General features: G+C 35.1%; 2 protein-coding genes, 3 non-coding genes and 1 pseudogene across 20 annotated transcripts in view; 3 read left to right on the top strand and 3 right to left on the bottom strand.

Moving 5' to 3' along the window:
• LOC131523534 (NACHT, LRR and PYD domains-containing protein 3-like) overlaps positions 1 to 20659 on the top strand; it is a 454982-nt pseudogene that overhangs the window by 350456 nt on the left and 83867 nt on the right.
• On the top strand, positions 9568 to 11897 carry stx11a (syntaxin 11a). Of its 2 annotated transcripts, none has more exons than XM_058749944.1 (2): positions 9568 to 9723; positions 10605 to 11897. In XM_058749944.1, exon 2 carries the CDS (start codon positions 10610 to 10612, stop codon positions 11489 to 11491), a length of 882 nt encoding a protein of 293 aa, XP_058605927.1. In that variant the 5' UTR covers positions 9568 to 9723; positions 10605 to 10609; the 3' UTR covers positions 11492 to 11897. The 2 variants fall into 2 exon arrangements, with proteins under 2 accessions (XP_058605927.1, XP_058605926.1); XM_058749943.1 differs by lacking the exon at positions 9568 to 9723 and adding an exon at positions 9813 to 10482.
• Positions 14760 to 14842, bottom strand: trnal-uaa (transfer RNA leucine (anticodon UAA)). Its single transcript has one exon. It is a non-coding gene; the product is annotated as a tRNA-Leu (tRNA).
• LOC131523484 (utrophin-like) overlaps positions 16360 to 20659 on the top strand; it is a 32190-nt gene continuing 27890 nt past the window's right edge. For all 15 annotated transcript variants that reach the window (XR_009266783.1, XR_009266782.1, XR_009266786.1 and 12 more), the window contains exons 1-3: positions 16360 to 16801; positions 19720 to 19850; positions 19934 to 20090. Coding sequence is in view for 8 of the 15 variants with exons in the window: in XM_058749918.1 (XP_058605901.1) it covers positions 16667 to 16801; positions 19720 to 19850; positions 19934 to 20090 (423 nt within the window). In the remaining 7 variants the exon portion in view is untranslated. The remainder of the gene's footprint in view (positions 16802 to 19719; positions 19851 to 19933; positions 20091 to 20659) is intronic.
• On the bottom strand, positions 17158 to 17240 carry trnal-uaa (transfer RNA leucine (anticodon UAA)). The gene has a single exon. It is a non-coding gene; the product is annotated as a tRNA-Leu (tRNA).
• Positions 17712 to 17794, bottom strand: trnal-uaa (transfer RNA leucine (anticodon UAA)). The gene has a single exon. It is a non-coding gene; the product is annotated as a tRNA-Leu (tRNA).

Below are 20659 nucleotides of genomic sequence, written 5' to 3'. Positions count from 1 at the left end.
TTAAGGTCACTTAAGCATATTAAAATCCAATTAAATAATTTAGAGCAGAAAACTAAAACAATCAAATGTCAAACCAGAAATTCAGTTCACATGGCCCACCCATTTATATAAATTAATTATGAAATGGTGGAAAGTATGTGGACACTCCCTAAATAATAAGAGGTATTTCTTAGGTTTCCCTATTCCACCAATTCCAGTGAGACAAATATTAATGGCATTCTAGAGAATTCTGTGCTTCCAACTTCCAACAAAGCATAAACTTTTAAGGTATGTTAAAGGTTAAACTGTTCTGGGAAGGCCTTTCGCTAAATGTTATACATTGATTGAACATGGAACATGCAAATTCATGGATTTGCCTAGACTTAAGAGCATCAGTAAAGAGGTCTGGCTTGCAGTTGGTGTTCCAGTTGATCTTGAAGATGTTCAGGTCTGAACTGAGTACATACCAGTAAGTTCCTCAAAGCATTTCTACATGCAGTATTGCCATGCTGGAACAGAAAAGGGCCTTGCTGCTTCAACACCACTGAAAGCATATCATTTTCTAGCATTAAGATTTGTCCTGACAAGAATAGGCAATTCAAGGGGGTGTGCATATACATTGGCCACATACATGTGGCTCAAATCTAATATTACACACCTTTCAAAGAACGACTTACCATTGGTGAAGTATGAAGGTTAAAACATCACGGTGTTGAGCTGCCTTCCAGTGGACATCTCTTTCTGTATGCTGGGAACGAACACTTGGGAAAAAGTTCTTTCAGTAAACCCAAACACAAGGTAAAATAAACACTGGTGTGGCTCAAGAACAATGAAGGTGAATGTCTTACAAACGCCCAGCCAAAACCCTGATCTTAATCTAATTGTGAATCCACATGCAGCACTACTTACGAAAGTATGATTTGTAATTCATTGAAATGAGAAAATGAAATAAAGTTCTCCAAACAACTTTTCAACTTTAATAAACATTAAAAGGCATCCAGCAACCAATTCATCTGAAAGCTCTGCTTTTAGTGTAACTAATACTGTAAAAAATAAATAAATGTAAATAAAACAAAGATTTCTGGAGCACGTTTTACAAGAAATCAGTATTTCAGTTTTCTTACTTCAAAATTTCATGTTTAATTCAATGTGTTACTTGCCATTCTTTGTAATTATATCATTATTTCTAAGTAAATTCTACACCAAATTATTTTAAGTGTAGTAATGTGCCAAACTGAGTTAAACCTTAAAGGGATAGTTCACCCAAAAATGAAAATTCTGCCATTAATTACTCACCCTCATGTCGTTCCAAACCCGTATGACCTTCGTTCATCTTCGGAACACAAATTAAGATATTTTTGATGAAATCTGAGAGCTCTCTGACCCTCCAGCAAAGATATTACCACGATCAACGCATAGAAACGTACCGTCTTCCACCATTTTGGAGAGTACCCCAGAACATAATCAATGTAATCAGCGTTGTTAACGTTCAGTAGACAGCGCGTGCATGCTGAACGTAAACAATATACAATGAACGTACGTTGATTACATTCTGGGGTATACTCTCCAAAATGGTGGAAGACGGTAACTCGGGGAGAAGAATTGCTGAATAAATTATGTTATTATTGTTTTCTTTGAGCAGAAAAAGTATTCTCGTAGCATCGTAAAATTACAGTTTAACTGATGTCACATGGACTATTTTACCGATGTCCTTGCTAAGTTTCTGTGCGTTGATTGTGGTAATATCCTTGCTGTCTATGCAGGGTCAGTGAGCTCTCGGATTCCATCAAAAATCTCTTAATTTGTGTTCCGAAGATGAACGAAGGTCTTACGGGTTTGGAACGACACTAGGGTGAGTAATTAATGCCAGAATTTTCATTTTTGGGTGAACTAACCCTTTAACCAATATTTCTAAATTTCATTAAGTAGATATAAATACTACCAATACAAGGATGACAGAAATTGTGAATAATTATCATTATTATTTACACTAATTTACAGATTTACGTAATGTCTTTTAATACAAAACTGTATAGGACATGAAGGCTACTGATAGGCTACTGAAGAAGATACATCAAACACAAACTCCTCATTTAGAATCAGTCTGAACTTCAGCCAACATCAATGCTTTAAAAGGCACATGACATTAAGTTAAACTGTAAAAGCAGATTTCGTGTTGACATCTGTAGACATATAGGGTTAAAATAATTCACAACCATGGAAAAGGTATTATGTAATAACAATAAGAGAAAAGCCTACTAATTCAGGAGCAATGGGAGTGAACATTTTTGTGACATTCTAACATTCAGGAGTATTTAAAAAGATAAAAAAATATAGACTTTTCCAGCCATTTTGGGCCAGAGCAGTAAAGCAGAAAGTATGGGCACAGAGTGAATTAAAATCAACTGACTGGTCAAATGTTATTCCGAGGAGGAACAGCTTTCATCATAATGCAATTTGAAATTAAATGAGGGCATGTGAATTCAAACATCACGAGTGTGACAAACAACCCCTACATAAAACGCTCTGCAATGGTTTTCTTATGTTCCACATTTCTCAAGGAGTTCATCTAAACACATTTTCATTCTTTCAGAGGAAAAGTTTGACCTTTCAAAAAAGTAGGATAATTAAAATTTCCAAAACGACCTTTTGTTTATTACATAACTTAACATGTTATTACACAACTTTAAAAAGATTGTTCATCATTTTGCAACCCCTCTAGTCATTTTGAAACCATGAGTTTCCAAAACGGTAAATGTTTATGATGCACTTTTCTATACAGAAAATGTAGACACAAAGGCTGTCAAACTCCAAAAAGGACAAAACAGTGGCAAACCTGGCAAAGTCACAAGAAACATGAGAAACAATGGTGTGTGACGTCATGATGTATCAGGTTCATGTTTACATTCATGCATTTACGCACAGACGCATTGCATGAACTGATAAATTACATACCATGAGATGCATTTCTGCTGCAGCAAACAAAAATACAACCCATTTGAATTGCCCAGCTGGGCCACAAATGACAAGATTGTCTCAAGTTCTCTAAACCAACAGCATGAGTTTGCGGCAGGGCTCAAACACAGAGACGCACCTCACCTTCAACCATTCACACAATTTTATTTTGTGAAGAACATTATCAACATGAAGACCATCAACGTGAATTACTACTGAGCCCGAAGATCAAGATAACACAAAACAGGAAATAAACACATCAAGGGCAGATTAAATATTACCGTTAGCTCATTTGTTGGTGCACAGATGCTGTGGATCAGTCTAGGCTAGGGTCATCTACTGGAGAGAGCAACACAACATGACGGTGGTCTGAGCCCACCGAACTCAAAGTTGTTGAACCCAAATCTCACAGGAAACTTGAATCACTTACCACAGAGCAGGAAGTGATAGTTCTACAAGCTGTTCAATAACCTTTTGACTTTATCACAACCCAAATGCATGCATATTAAATCCAAGTTTGTGTTCTTACAAAATACATAAACAAGCAAACTAATATAAGCAGGATTATTATGGTTAACTAAAACCATTAAAAAAAAAAATGTTACCTAAAATGAATCTTAACTGAAATAAAATAGTTTTAAAATGTATTTTATTTCAGATAGTTTCTAATTTCTCATTTTTCATTTAGTTTAAATTGATGTACTGAAATAACTAAAATTGATATAAAAAAAGTATAAAATTATATACACTGTAAAATGATTGCTGTAGTTATTACAGCCTAAAATTCAATATTTCAGTATTAGAATAATGTGTGGTTTTTACTTAAAAAAGTGTTCATGCTTAAAATAGACTTAAAATTAGACTTAAAAATATAGGTTTAGTTAACTTTAGTTTAGTTGGCTTTTTAAGTTATATCAACAAAATTTAAGTTAGAACTAATTGCAGCAACATTAAATAAAAAAAAGCAAAATTACTAAAACTTTAACAAACAACAAAAAAAGGAAAGTATAAAGATAAAAATAATTCAAGCTATTAAAAATGTACACATTTACATTTAGTCATTTAGCAGACACTTTTATTCGAAGCGACTTTTGGTTGGACCTTATTGAGACTTTATCAGACCTCTTGAACAGTACTTGTATACAACATGTACTTGTTATCCTGCTAATATTGTTTCGTAATACTGTATTGTAAATCTTTTTTTATGTACATGGGCATATCAGATGTAAATAGTTATAAATCTAAAATGTGTAATAAATAATAAGAAGAAAAAACTATAATAGTATTTTAATGTTACTAAAACAACTACAAGGTTCAGTGTTTGCTGATATAATGATTCATTTAATTGTGGGTTCAAATCTGAAAAATATGTTTAAAAAAAAAAGAGCTTATCATCCAGCAGATCAAAAAAAAAAAAAACTGGAACAGAATACAGGAATTTATTTAGGAGATGCAAGCTGCAAACACATCGCGACAACCAAAAACACCTTAGAAATCATTCAGTGGCAATCACTCAAAACACTCTAATTTGGTGATGGAGAGTTTTTTTCTTCAAAACGTACAAATTTAGTTAGTTAAGTGTTTGTGGAAACTTCTAGACATAGTTTTGATGCATCATTGTTCATTTAAATTCAACAATTAGCTGTTGTTGAGAAATAACAACAAATTATCTTTGTTTTTGTTCCTTTATAAAGGAAATGGACGGTTACAGCACCGGGTAATTATTGAGCCAAGAAAGATCTCCAAACACATGACAAACATGAACGCTAATTCAATCAAGAGCCCTAAAACACTAGAGCTGCTGTGGAGATTCTCATACTGAGTTAACAGGATCAGTTAATTTGAGTCATAGTTCGGCTAACCAAAACCAGCTGATGTTTTCTTCAGACATTATACAGTTTAGAAGTCCCTGGAATCAGGATGAAACTTTGTCTACAGGCATGCACATCCCTCTCGTAGTGAGAGTTTGTCTGTCTGTTCATCCAACCTTGTTTTGCAACCAATTAGTTTGTTTAGAGTGTTGCCAATCACAGATTTAACAAATCACGTTTGACAGACATTATATTTGCATTTGTAAATATAACCTGGGGAAATGTAATGGAAATTTCCCAGTTTGCAGGATGTTGGATTGCATAATTGTGTGTTGTGGTTACTTGCTAATGGTAAGAGAATTACAGGTATCTAATTTGGTGTAATTTAATGCAAACAAACTTACAAAAGGGCTGAGAGCCAAAGGACCTTTAAGAAAAAGGATGTATATTTATGTATGTACTGTATGTATGTATTTATTATTTGTTTATGAGACCAATGCTACAACCTCAAGGATTGTTTAAGTTGCTACCTTTTCATTTTTGTAATAAACACTAATGCAAGAATTTTCCAGATAATTAGGAAATCAGCTGATAAATTACTATCAAAATAAAAAATGGTGAAAATAGACCTTCCTAGGATGAATAGCATAACAATATTGCATATATTATACAACACTGCGTCATGTTTTGTTGGGTAACATCTAAATTGGTTTTATGAAAAAAATATTATTTAATATGACTACCTCAGCCTGACTAAAAATAGATTAAATCCAACAGAAACACATTTTAGTGTCAGATCAGTTGTGCATTACACTTGAACCACAGTTTTCGGCATATAGAATTTGTAATTCATATTAAACCTGTATTACATTATATACAACATCTGTCATCTCAATTTCATTTTAAGCTAAATAAAAGCAAGAGCAAAATTATAATTGTAGTTTGTTCTAAAGTCGATCAGCAAATCTTCATGAGTGTAAAAAAGTTTGGTTTCTTTGTCATCTCCACAGCAAATGAAAACAATAACTCATTCACAAATTCTCATTCTATACAAAAGCAATTGCACATGAAGATTAGGATGGAAAGTTGTAAACACTCTGTGATCTGCCTAATTAGCTTTTTCTTTCCAATATGTTAAAGGCCCGGGCTCATTATGTCCCATTTTCTGCATATCAGATTAACTAACATTTGTAATTAAAACTATTTGAACATTTTAAAGAAAACATTCTTGCCGTTCATGATAGGTCATGAACTCTTCTGCCATAAAGTCCAAGGGATTTTTATTCTATTGTTTACACTTTTTCCTAAAGTGATTTAATATCCTAATGTAATGATAAAAATGCCATTCTGACCGTAAAATTCATTTGAGAAGCCTCAGTGTTTACTGTGCCGAACACAAGCACTCTTTCTCACGTAGCAGAGACTGCAGGTAGAACTTCAGGCCGAAAGGATGTAATTCAATTAGATGTATAAAAAAATTGAGCATACAGTGAAAGCACTTTCAAACAAGACTTATATCTTAACCTAAGCAGTTTAATGGCATACAGTGTACAAAACAAGTAACTTCATAAAACAGGAAAATTTCCATAAATTCAAATTATGCAAACTTTTTTGAAAATGCACCAACAGCTTCAAGACTCTCTATATCAGTGCAAAAAAAATAAAAAATGCAAGCAAGTGTGTTTTACAATTTTGACAATATTTTTTTACTTATTTAAAAAAATATATATTTTGGGAGATTAAAATTAGTGCAACAATTTCTGTGTTTTTTTGGCATAAACTGACATTCCCTCAGTGTTAGGTTACTACTAGAAGGACATCCAGTACCTTTCAGATGTAAGATAACAAAAGTTAGATCTTTGTGGATCATGGCTATAGTACACAACAAGAAAACCTTCCAGGACAAATGAGAGGAGCTTATTTTTACATTTATTTATTTTTTTCTATTTGTTTATCTTGAAAGAAGCTCCATGCTTTAGATGGGTTAAATACTTACAGACAAAAAGTCTGAATTTTAATATGACTCTAATATGACAAACAATCAGCGTTTTTTGTGCATAGGTCAAAAACAGAATGCATCCTTAGAAATATACACTGGTTAGAAAAGAACCTCAATCAGATATTGAACAACAATAACTCTGTGCTCTGAAAACGGTGTATGGACCTGAGTAAATATTCTGATCACTGTCATCTGATTCCACTAGAAGTAATTATACTTGAATTGCAGTGTTTCTTTGCATGTTTTAATTATTGTCAGTTGTTGTTTCATGTTATTTCTTGCTGTTGCATATAATCAGTTGCATGCATGCTATCAGTTGCAAACATCAACAGCAAAATTGATATTGAAATAATTACAATGACATTAACAAGCAAAACCATTACTGTACATAAATGATATGTGGTAGGCCTACAACAGTAAGCACAAGTGAAAAGTAAATAAGTGTGCTGTGTATCCTATCTTAATTCTTAATTTAATGGACCTAATATGGACAAATAATCTCCAAAGTTCAAATATCACTTTGGACGTAATTACTCGCGAAAATATTCATCAACATCAACCATAAGGAAAAGTACCAATCACGGTAAGAAAACGATAAAAACTTAAATACAGTACTGATGAAAATATAACGAAATGAAAATAACAGTGCACACTGAATGCAACACTAGCGTTCCGGAAGTAAAAACCTAATTTGTTTTCTCTGTATAAAAAATTTAGCAATAATTCAAGGCAGACCTACCATAAACTCTTGTGGTTAATCGATTATGCTTCTTTACATTTCATTGTAAATCCTGCAGCCAAATTTGCCAATCGTTAGCCTGTTACCATTTAAAAAACTCTCTTTTTTTACGTTTGTAATTGTTTATAGCCTATTATTAATAAATGCTAATTAGTTTTTGTAAATGTTCGGGTTTGGAAACGGTTAGGCCTTTTAAATTTTGACTCGTACAATACAATGTTGTAATTTCAATGCAGTGTAAAATAGAAAAAAAAAAAAAAAGAGCATAAAATACTGGCAACATTTAAATTACATTTTCATAAAACTACTAAATAATCAAACAAACAAATAAATAATGAACCCATTGACTGGATCACAAGCATACTTGTGGCTTGGCTTATAGTGGATACCGTGGAGACGATACAATTATGCAGTCAGTGTACTGTATAATTAGCCTGTATGACGGTAGTATACGGGATTGTTATAGATCAGTTGAGATTTTCCCATCAGTTTTAGGCCATGATGCAAGCACTAAATTTCAGCAGAAAGAAAAAAAAATCCCTGAGCCCTGAGAGTAAGGAAGGAACCATGCTACAAAGAGGAAAAACCAGACTCTTCTTGTCAACCTAGGTTTTAAAAAGCAAAGGAAACAGAAAGAAGCACCAATGCTCAAACAAGAGTTCATAAAATATACAGTCAGCAGAGCAAAGAGCTAAAACTTAACACAGATTTCAAACTTCAGTGAAGAATTGGTCACAAGTTTCTGAGAATCATTATTCAAGCTCTACTGCCATCATGTGGTGTGTGCATGAACCAAATTACCAATTCCCTTTACATTTAATAAGTTTACAGAGATAAACAAAATCATCTTATGTAAAATATTTTATCGTGCATATGCACACACCATTGAATTGTGTTGCTTAGTTTGGCTATCGTGTTGTGCAGAAAATTGTCTGTTTCACTTCTGCTTTGGTCTCACATGATTACTGTGACTCATCTGGTTTGCAGTTTGTTCTAGAAGTAGTTTTATAACAAATGTAAACCAACCAATAGCGTTAGAACACCTTAAGTCACATTTATGAGCCTCAACACCTTTTAATTCCACCAAACATTTAGCATTACTGATATTTAAAATTGCTAACAATTCACTGAAAAATAATTTACGTTGGAAATGTTTGTGTTTTGGCCAATATTTCTAAAATTCCTTGTAATCTAAACAGAATATGACTATGTTATGATTTAACCAGGCCTATAGATCCGCTCTAAAAGGTCAATCGTTTAAAGTACCATAGATCAACAGGCCTATACCCACATACCTCAGAGGACAATTGGTTTGGGTATCTTGTTACCAGAGAAACTGTCAAAATATTCAGAATTAATGAGTACATTGAAGAAATTCAATGAACTGTTAGTCCTATAGGTTGTCAGTCAAGGGTAAAGGACAAGAACATTTTATCTGCAGGATTGTTGGTCTGAGGCTGCAGTATTTTATTTTATTTATTTTATTTTTTTATTAGTATTGACAAGTTAGTCTCTAGCACTGCCACAATTATAAATTGATTATTTTTTTCAACTGCCTTGGTAAAAATAGAAGTGATTGATTTTGTGCCAAAGAATCAGCCACTGGCTTTTTTGAAAGTCGAAAACTGCAAGGTGTAAGCTGAAATATTTGAAAGAAAAATGATGGGAAGGGATTTTAAACATCCGTGTTATGATCATATTTGGAGGAAAGTGTGGCCTTTTTAATTTTTTTTTTTTTTTTTTTAAATGCCAAAGAACTAAAAAGAAAGGATAAAAACACTAGTCAAGCAAATTACATCTACCACTGCACCACATTAACATACATATATGAACATAAAAATACATGGAAGTCTTAAATATTACAGACACATTTATTAATAGCCTACATACATAAATTCAACCATTATTAATGTTTGTTCAAAGTAATTTGTACTTGTAAATAACACTGAGAATTTTAACCACTGCAAATATATTTTTCCAGATACAAAACTTTACCGCAGTAAAACTGTATAGTACTATTGCTATAGTAAATGTTTATAAGATAACTCTTTATTTTAAACTTAAGTAAACCTTCGTGTTTTGACTTATCGGAAACTCCCACCAGTCAAAGTCAGTCAGTCAGTCATTTGACTGCAACGTTATTTCCTGCAACGATGTGACATGAGGAGGTGATGCGCGTTAAGAAACGATAAAAGCTCTCGTTTATAGCCTTTGAATTGAACGAGGGGACATGAAATAAGGTAACGTGACAGTTTATGTATCATTTTAACTTTTTATTTGAATTCAATTTACAGAAATGTTTGTCGCGAAGCTGTTTAGTGGAACGACAAATCAAATATTTACTCTAAATTAAACAAGGAACTCGAAATTGCAGTCGGTTTAAGCATTGTTCTTCTGTTTTATTGAACTTAAATTGAACTGTGGTTGATTTTGTGAGATCTAGCTTGCTTTATTTTTGAGGAAGTTAAAATGAAGATGCTCAGTTACTTTTTTACCTAATTGGTAACTATCATTGTTCACAATAACAAAATGGTACACGGTCAGTTTTTATTTCTGTGGCTGCCCTACACTACTACTAAGTTTAATATGTACAATGTGCACGATTGTAATATATCAGTGTTGACTTTACATCCGGGTAAGATGGTCTTATAAAAGACTATTGTTTTGTTCACTTGTGTTGCTAGTACTTGTAGTTTGTATGTTCATAATGAGACAATAATGCTTTTACTTAAGGATTTTAGATTTAAGCACTTAAGTCACGTATTTGATTTTATTGCTTCATGGTATTCAACAGAGGACTAAAGGGAAGTCCCCACCCTTTTTTTATTTTCTGTATGGTGACCATATCGGGTGGGAAATGTGCAGCATTATGGTTGCCATTGCGGTGACTAACTAAATGGCAAATACTTCTGGTCTTCTATTTAGTTTAGCTTCATGGTGAATGGTTGCCTCTGTACTGAAACCATCAATGAAAGGCTTTCAGGCCTGCGTTGTGAACAGTACGTGTGTATAACTGTATATTGATTGAATTGTGTCTGCATACGATGCAATAAAGATCTCAAAGCCTGTCATGTAGGTCAAACAAACTGAATTTCCATCTGGTTTGATCTTTATTTCCTAGGAAAGATGAGAGACAGGCTGGTTGAACTGGGAGGGGTTGCCACCAAAGACCACAAAGAGGAAGACCAAGTAGATAGCGGAGAAGATGTGGACAGTGGTGAATTTGAACAGCATGCGGTGGTGTTTGAGGGGGAGGACATCATGGAGGATGCTTTCAGAGAAGCCCAATCCATCCAGAAAGAAATCGCCCAACTCCGGATGGAGGTGAAGAGGCTGGGCAAGCAGAACACACGCTTTCTCACCTCCGTCAGACGCTTTAGCAGCATCAAACGCGACTCCAACACGATCGCACGCAACATCAAAACCAAAGGGGAGAACCTGTATGCTCGGATACAGAAGATGGATGCACTTTGTAAAGAGTTGGAGGAGAGACACGGAGCCCATTCAGCTTTGGTGCGCATGATACGCGGCCAGTTCATCTCTGTAACGGGTTCTTTTCACGAGGCCATGAATGAGTACAACAGCGCTGAAATGGCACAGAGGGACAACTGCAAGACTCGCATCCAAAGGCAAGCGGAGATCATGGGTAAAGAAGTGACTGGAGATCAAATCGAAGAAATGATCGAGACGGGCAAGTGGAATGTCTTCTCCGACGACTTGCTCACAGACGGGCGAACCGCTCGCTCAGCGCTCACTGAGATTGAGAATCGCCATAAGGAGCTTTTGGAGTTGGAGAGTCGTATCAGAGACATCCATGATCTATTTTTCCAGCTGGCCTTGTTGGTGGAGGAACAAGGGCTCATGGTGGACAACATTGAGGCCAATGTGTACGCCACCCAAGACTTTGTGGCCAAAGCCACTACTCAGATAAAGAAGGCTGTCAAATACAAGAAGAAAAACCCTTGTCGACAGCTCTTCTGCTGCTGTTTTCCATGTTGCAATAAATGATCTCGGTGTTACCGCCTTACCATTTCGCATAAGCCATAGCATATGGCTAGTCTTGCAAGCTAGTGTTAACCATGTCATGTGATTCGCTCTGAAGAGACCAACCGATGCCCAGTGCCTGCGCTTGATGGTTGTCATTGTGAAAAACTTTGTTTTCTCTTGTAAACCACAGGAGCTGCAATGCAAATGAGCTAAAGTGATACTGTAAACTTCACAGGACATTCACTTGATGTGTACAAGATATTAAAAGGGGAAACCACAAGTAAAAAGCGTTTTACGCCCATGTACAGTGCATGAGCAAATATTATACAGAAACATGTTTTACTGATGAATCTTCTGCTTTATTTTAAGGTACGTTTGTGTATGTATGGTTTGTTGCATTAATTTAATAAATATTTTTATCTTTTAATGCATTTACGTTTGTTCGATCACCATACTGTGTTTCCTACTGTTCCATGTAGGAAATTTATGCAATACTTAGTATTGCATCAGTGTAGGTTTCCCAAGTTTGAAAGTTACTTCTGCAATATGGCTTGCAAAAGACATTGTGTAAAATTGTTTGGTGGTTTGAAAACAAAATCCTGCAGTCTTACACATTTGAACAAATACTGAGAACTCTTTCTTTACATTTTCATCAGAACCAATGAGAGAAATCTATCTTCTGTTTCTTTGAGAACCACATTCACATGCAAAGGGTTCAAGTCAAGAAGATATTGCGTTTAAAACTCATAAGTTTACCAGGAGTGGGGTTTGAACCCACAAGGACTATTGGATCTTAAGTCCAGCTTCTTAACCATTTGGCCAACCTGGTCACTGTGTGGCTTGCCCACATGGGGCTAAATCCCCAAACCTGTTGATGCATTTAACTAAGCATAACCTTGCTTTATTAGACTTGTTATTATTACTTAATTTTCTTGTGAAGTGGAAGATGGCATATATTGAATACAGTTTAAATGTTAGGAAGATCCACCAGTAATGCGGTTCGAACCCACGAGGATGTTTGTCCATTGGATCTTAAATCCAATGCCTTCACCACTCAGCCATCCTGGTCACTATGGGACTTGTTTGGCCTCAAATTGAGGAATTATACAAACTGACCTCAAATTGTGGAATTAGATTTTGCTGGTTCTTTGTTTTTAATAACCACATCTACCCAAAGAGCAACTTTCTTCTTTAATTAAAATACCCTTCTTCAAACTAGGTAGTTATGATGTGTGTCTTTCAGATTTGTTTGTAGTGGTGTATTTGGGGTCAAAAGTTTTACATTCTTGTCTTGAGGCTTTTTGGTATTTCTGAAAAAGAATTTAGAGCACCATTAGGAAATTTAAACACTACAAGAAACTTAAAATTAAAATGTAATGATGCATGCAAAAATTAGTTATATGCATTTGCTTTTGGTTGACAAATTTCTAGCAGAAATGTCAACTGGGCTTTGGCTGTTTAAGAAGCTGTCAATTTATTAACTAAGTGTGTTATTGATTTACTAGGCTATTTAGTCACTTGTTTCTCTGCTGTTTACTTAGCTAAATTTTTTTCTCAATGTTAACAGTATATTCTGCATGAAATCCACATTATGCTTAAATGTTCTACCAGGAGTGGGGTTCGAACCCACAAGAACAGTTAGAAACAACAGTCCATTGGAAACACCTTAACCACTCTGCCATCCTGGTTTTGGTAAGTATCTTAATGACCTGTTGTTGAGTTTTTTTTTTGTTTGTTTTTTTTTCAGCTCTGGAGATGTGTGTTTGGATTCACAGAAATTCAGTTTTGTAGCATTTTAGTAGTTCTGTAAAAAACAAACAAACAAACAAACAAAAAGTTAATTTAAGTTAAAAGTTAAGTTAAAGTTAAAAAGTGTATATATATATATATAAAAGCAAATAAGGTACAGTATGCAGCAAAAAGAAAGAAATATGCAGAAAATGTATTGTTCAGTTCAATACATTTTCATTTTTGGAAAAAAAAATTATGAATTTTCTTTATTTTTTCTCCATTTAGACTGTAATGTGGCCATCAGTCTAAAGTCCGTTATAAGAAAAGACTTCAGTCTTCTATGGATTTTGCATGTGATGTGATGAGGCCTACAGATATTGCAATTCACTTTGTAACTGCAGTTGGCACTGCATCTATGTAAGAGAGGCCAATAACACCAGCATTTATGAATGTATTTATACGGTCTTGTATATTATGAGCAAGTTACAAATGCAATGGGAAAAAGATAAAATTGAAATATTATTTACACTGTTTTAGAGCCCTCTATTTAAAGTCACATTTTCCCATCAGGTTTGAGTGATTCATAACAGTGGAACATAAATGTGTTGCCATGGTACACCACTAGATGTCAGCATTGTATTTTTTGGGGTCTCAAAACACGTGCGTTTTGAGAAAAAAATACACGTGTGTTACATGAAGGTCAAATAACTGGACTACACGTTATAAGCAACTGAATAAATGCTATTTGGTATAAGATATGGTAATTACCTAACCGTTGGTGTGTAAACAAACATGCTCTAATTGCTTTTCATAATAAAACACTTTTGGAGTGTTATACTGATATTTGTAAATATTTAGCAAAATCATAGCAAAAAGCAGGGAGCAATTAATTTGGGATATTACTTAAATTGTTATTATAATGCTGTTATTTTAGTTTGTCTGGTTGCTGGTTTGTTTCAGGATTGCTTCCTGGAGCCTGTACCATGATAGTGGTTGGACAAACTCAGGGTTACAGGATTAGTTTTCAGTTGACAAAACCAAACCAATCCAATCTGGCTTTGTTGCTGCCATGATGCTGACCATCAACTTTCTCTGTCAACTCAGGATTTGATCCTGAGTTAATGAAGCACATGCACTTGAAAGCATGACATCAGTAATGAACATCCAATCACATGCATTTTAACTGTGATTTGCTTGTTGCAATTCACTGCTATAGATTAAAATGTTTTACTATGTAGTGTCCTTTAATTTGGAGCAAGAGAATCTGGGGGAGTGGCTTTATTGCATCATAGATGTGTCAAATTTCAGTTTGCCATCTCTAAACTAGAACATAACCTGCCCTGGAGCAGGTTAGCTGTGGAGGGTAAGTTACTATGGCGATGAACACTGCTAAAAGCCAAGCCACTTTCATGTTACCTAAAACCCAGGATTGGTGCGAACTAAACTGAAATTTACCTAGCTAGCCAGCTAATCCAGCTTCATGGTACAGGCTCTGAAACCTGCATGATGTGTTTGTAGCCTACCTGTAAACATCATGAATTCAAAATACTTGCACATCTACCAGAAGTGGGGTTCGAACCCACAAGGACATTTGTCCATTGGATCTTAAGTCCAACGCCTTAACCACTCGGCCATCCTGGTCGCAGAATGGATCTTCATCCATCCACTCTACACCCCTATTGGAAAAACCAGCATATGGTTAGGTATGTTTTGAAGCATGGCTGCTGGTCTGAGCTGGTTTAAGCTGGTTCTTAGCTGATCATGAGCTGGTTTGAGCTGGTCATGCGCTGGCCATGAGCCAGTTTAAGCTGGTCCTGAGGAGGAGCTAGCTGTTCAGGACCAGCACATGACCAGCTAAGAACCAGCTTAAACCAGCTCAAACCAGCAGCCATGCTTCAACGGTTTTTTTCAACAGGGACCTTTTTTACACTAATCCTATTTTTGTTTTTTAGATGTTTTGTGATGGCAGTATTTGGAGTCACATGTTTTTCATTCTTGTTTGGGGGTGTTCTAGTGGAAAGAAACATTTATATAACAGAACAATTACACTGCAAATGAAATAAAATAGTGAATACACTGGTGATAACATATTGAGCAGAAATATGACTCAGTTCTCCTGCAGAACAGTTATATAGTGTTAAACCCTTTAAGTTCCTATCAATTTATTAATCAGCTTAATGTGTTGCTGATTTATCAGGTACTTAAGAGCTAATTCTTCATACCAAACTACCATTAATGTATTAGATTTAAAGATGAGGAGATTCCACGGGAAGAGTTTAATCACACGAGAATCCTAAATCTGTACTGTATCACAAATTTCAAAAGGCCTCTAATATCATTAAAACATTGTGCCTTGTGTGATCTGATTGGTAGTTTTGAAAATTGTTAAAATATGAGTATCAAATATCATTTATCAGGCTTTTGAGGAATGTTTATTTGTTCAGCTCAGTGATCATTGTATTGCACTGCATTATGTTTTGCCGACCGATATTACAACTGATATTTATATGCATTTTATGTACATTGACTGCTATACTGTTAAAGAACTCATTGATTTACATTACAAGCTATCAGAATTTAATTTTACCTTGTGGCCATATAAATATCACCAGCAGTATCAAATTGCATATTGGGCCTCTGAATAAAATTGAGTTGTTATTCCTCCTTGTGTATGTGCTCCATTATCTCACAATAAAAGTGCTTTAAAGTTCAAATAGTTTTCTTAATTCATGTGTTCCTTGTATATTCTCCATATATTAAGCCTGCTTGTATTTCAAAGCCAAAGAATCCAAGATATTTTTTTACATTGATCATGTGATTGTTTATACAGGCAGTAAACTGTTCTTCAGAACATCTCAAATCATATTGGATTCGTCAAGTTTTATTCTTGTCAGCTATAGTACTGCTGTCAGTAGATCAAGCAATATATGACAAACCAAATACTAAGATATTCTGAAATCACACAACTTTTGTATTTAATACATTTTGTAATGAAAAATATTGCATTTTGATTGTATACAACTGTATAATACAGGTCCTCACTGTATAATACAGTCTTCTTGTGTGCATGCTGTGTTCTCTCCAAATCTCTCTCTCTCTCTCTCTTTCTCTCTGCCACTCACTCAGACTCTCGTTCTCTCGCTCAGCATCATCTCATGCAGACAGGGAGTTTTTGCTGACAAGGAAACAAGCTTTTGCACCATAGTCCAACTTTCAATTTTCATGGTCCTCTATTCATTGTTCAGTATCCCTTTGAAGATTAAAGTACAAGCCTGAAGACAGGACATCTCTTAAATCGGATCTTTGTGCTGGCTTTGTTTACTGCTTTGGAGAGGCGTTTTCTCTACTTCACACTTGCAAATAACCTCTTAAGTTGTTGGACGTGCTGTAGGAGTATTTGGATTCACTTTCAAAGCCTATATGATGTCCTAACTGTTCAAACATCAGGAGTGCCATTCCTTTAGGATGAGAATCTTAAACCAGCCCAGCAGTCTGAAGATAATGGCTATGGTGAGATCTTCACTGCAGAAAGTGATGCTTTTTCTACAACACATCCAAAGAATGTCCGTCACGTCACCACGTTATCAAAAACTGTGCAAGGTAAAAAAGCGCTTGTATTAAATTGCTTTGTTTATACTATGAAGGTGCATTTTATTCAGATCTGTTTATGATTGTGTGTGTATTTGGGCTCATAGATTCTCAGTTTTAGAGGGTGAAATGAAAAGTGCATTAACCAAGTTTTAACATTCAATGATATTGCAATGGGATGCATGATTAATCTGTGGCTAAACTGGGGTCTATAGTGAAACAAAGCAGCAGTAACTTTTATCAATTACTGACCTTTTTAGGATGCTTGTCCAGAAAGCCAGTTATTTATTCTCTAACAGGTATTTCATGAATTATGCAGAAATTTGCATCTCAAACTTTCACATAATCTCTTTAAAACTTCAGATCTCTACCAGGAGTGGGGTTCGAACCCACGAGGACATTTGTCCATTGGATCTTAAGTCCAACGCCTTCACCACTCGGCCATCCTGGTCACATATTGCAGTCTGGTGAAGAATATTGGCGCACTGATATTTATGAACTTCTTAAAGTCTTTAAACAATGCCAGTCTCTGATTTTCCAGACTAAAAGCAAACACACTTTCACTGCTTATCTGAAATATGTTCTAAGCCAAGTTTCAGGAGTCTTTTTAGAGATATAGAAATGTAGGCTTGTTCCTATTTAAGAATATTACATTTATACTTCATAAAGCTGCTACTTGTGTTAAAGATAAATCTAAGAAAAAGAGCAGGCAATGCACTGAAATTCAAACATTAAAAGAACAAAATTTTGCATACTTTATCTTATGCATTTCATATTTCAGCAGGAAACTTATGAAGATAGTTTTACTATCTGAAATCTTATCAATTACACAGAAATTGGTGCATCAATGACAATACATACAGGCTTGGCACTGTCTCAACAACTGAGCATTACTTTGTTTCATTGAAAATTTGTGCAAATTTACCAGGAGTGGGGTTTGAACCCACGTGGACATTTGTCCATTGGATCTTAAGTCCAACACCTTAACCACTCGGTCATCCTGGTCTCATATGTGTTAGCTCCTCTGAGTCACGATTTCAGTTATGAGTTATGATTTCAAGAAGACTACTGTTCGCATAGAGAGTTGCATTATGCACAAACTGCAGTTGCCACGATATCGATGAGATGGCAAGAACATTAATGCATTGACATTTATAAACGTCTTCTTAATGTCTTCCTCACCACAAGTGTGCCAATCTCTGATTTCTAAAAGCAGCTTTTATTGCTCATCTCATAGATGCCAAGTTTCACAACTCTTTTGAAAGACTATGTTAGGGATGTATCATATTTATTAGGCACATCTCTAAAAAGCACTTTGAACACTTTTACAAACATTTTAATTGAGCCTTATAGTGTGGTCTCCATTTGGAATAAGGATGAACACATTCCAAAAAATAAATAAATAAATTGTGAACGTGATGATCTTGAACTGCTGGGAATGGTCTGTGAATCTCACTAACAATATAAAAGCTCTAGATATTATGTTATAAATTTTGATGTTTTCAAGCATATGCGCTCTTGGTTGAAAATCAAGTAAGAGCATTAATGATGCACTGACAGTTCAGCTGTTGAAGTGAACCAGTTAAACCCTAACTGAGTTCAGAGTCTTTTTGAATGATTCATTCGGCTCATACTAGTCATTTGTTCGTGTCACACGGATCACGCTGTCTTCGTGTTTTTTTTTTGTTTTGTTTTTTTTACCATAGTGCTTTTATCTGCGTTGAGTTCTAATAAAAAATTGGATTGAATACATTATCAGCTTTCAAATATTAACCAACAATTATGTGATTAACTATTTTTACACCAGGAAGAGTCTTTTACATTTTGATCCAAGCGCAAACATTTTGATCCAAGCGAGGTTCATATCAGATTGCTCAAATCCGTCATTTGCTGTGTCATTGTAGGCCTGTTTATAAATAACTTGTTGAATGCTAATATGAAAATGTTGGCACTGGAAATCGCAGTGTATTTTTTTCTGATTAATTATTTTACTTGTGTAAATTTGTACTACCACCTCATTAACGCATGCAATGAGCACACAAGATAATAAATCTGATAAATCTGTTTTTAGCATCGTTATAGCAGTAATAATGATGTCAAATGTCATTTTCCTTTATCTTTTCCAGCTCCACTTATTAGCAGAATAGATAATGATATTAATGGGTTCCAGCATAATAATAAGCAAAGAATCTCTGTTATATCTCTGTTTGATGTCTTTCTTTGGCTGTATATCATCACTGCGGCCCTAAACGAGAGAGCTATATTTTTCTGATATAAACCAACCAGTCATTATGTCTGTGGAGGCTTTAAGGAGACTGTCATCATAAATGAAAGTTTTATAGGTAGGAATTACAGCAGACTGTTGAAGGCAGGTGAGGTGTGTGCAATCTGAGGTAATGCTTTATGGTAATACTTTAGGTTTGGAACTTGATTGATTTATTTGGATTGCTAGTCATGTGTATTTTCCAGCTTTTGTGACCCTGCTTTAGTCTCATTAAAGGAATAGGTCACCCAAAATGAAAATTTGCTGAAAATATCTATAAGACAGATGACTTTGTTTATTCATCGGATACATGTGGATTTCTTGTGGATTGCTGCGATGTTTTTATCAACTGTTTGAACTCTCATTCTGACGGCACCCATTCACTGCAGAGGGTTTATTGGAGAGCGAGTGATTGAATGCTAAATTACTCCAAATCTGATGAAGGAACAAACTCGTGCACATCCTGGATGGCCTGAGAGTGAGTACATTTTCAGCCAATTTCAATTTTTGGGTGAACTATTCCTTTAAACAGCTGTGCTGTTTTCTCTTCATTTTAGTCCTATTTATAGGCCACACAGACCAAAGGGACGATCACTTAATCAGAGTCTATTGAGATTTGTTTGAATTGGTGCAATTTCAGCTTCTGCATGCTGATATTTCTCCTCAGGACATTCAGACAGATGTTGATACCCAGACTGATCTTTCTAAAAGGGCTCTGGGGTGTCAGATCCAGAATACTAAGGCATACGAGCTTGATAAGTTCGGAGATGTGGACCACATTCATATAGCCTCGAGAAGGTTTGTGCAATATATCCAGCAATATAAACAAACGGATACCTCCAGTGTCCTGAACGTTCCTTCAAACTGTCATGTTCTTTCAGAGAGTGTTTGGAGGCAGGTGCGGAGAAATGGACAGGACTCATAGCTATCCTTGAAGAGCTTTGGTTCTGGGTAAAGCTGAAGGATGAGGAGCTGACAAGGCAGAGGCCAGTGGGAGAAGACGTACATACTTTACTGCAGAAACAAGGCTACTGTACGGTCAGTCATGCTGTGTGTGGAAGAGGGAGGGACATTTACTTGTGGCTCCAAAATCTTATTACTTAGTCGTTCTGTCTTGAATTTTAAAGAATGTAAAGTTTTGTTTTTTAAATAGGCATCTTGCTGTCCCTTGATAATATAGATGTTTCTACTTTAATAACAAGATACAGTACAAAATAATTAAAACCCTTGATTACTGTTCCTCAAACAGAAGCTGTGATATTGTTTTGTTTGTCATTGCTCTGCTGAATTATTGATGTCCTTTAGATGCACAGCACTGTTTATCATTGTAATTTATTGCATTTACTGCATTAAAACATTGCATTATTTACATCAGTTGCAATAAGTCTGTCTTGTCAAGCAGACCTCACATAATAATAGCAGTAAACAATATTATAAAGTATTTTTATATATGCAATCGTGATTGAATTAAACGGTATTTTATAGTAAAGTACCTTATTTATTCCACATATTAAATTTTTAGCATTGCTAGAGTCAGCGGCTCATTATTGAATCTGATTTGTTGGTGATAATATCTTGCTTTGTCAGTAAAAAAAAATTAATCAAAA

This window comes from Onychostoma macrolepis, chromosome 17 (genome assembly GCF_012432095.1).
Source record: "Onychostoma macrolepis isolate SWU-2019 chromosome 17, ASM1243209v1, whole genome shotgun sequence".
Lineage (NCBI taxonomy): Eukaryota > Metazoa > Chordata > Actinopteri > Cypriniformes > Cyprinidae > Onychostoma > Onychostoma macrolepis.
This window is presented reverse-complemented; position numbering and strand designations above follow the sequence as displayed.

Coding starts and splice junctions, on each gene's coding strand:
- stx11a (XM_058749943.1), top strand. CDS start 10,425: ATGGTTGCCTCTGTACTGAAACCATCAATGAAAGGCTTTCAGGCCTGC. Junction 10,483..10,604: donor TCAGGCCTGCGTTGTGAACA/GTACGTGTGTAT, acceptor TTTATTTCCTAG/GAAAGATGAGAGACAGGCTG.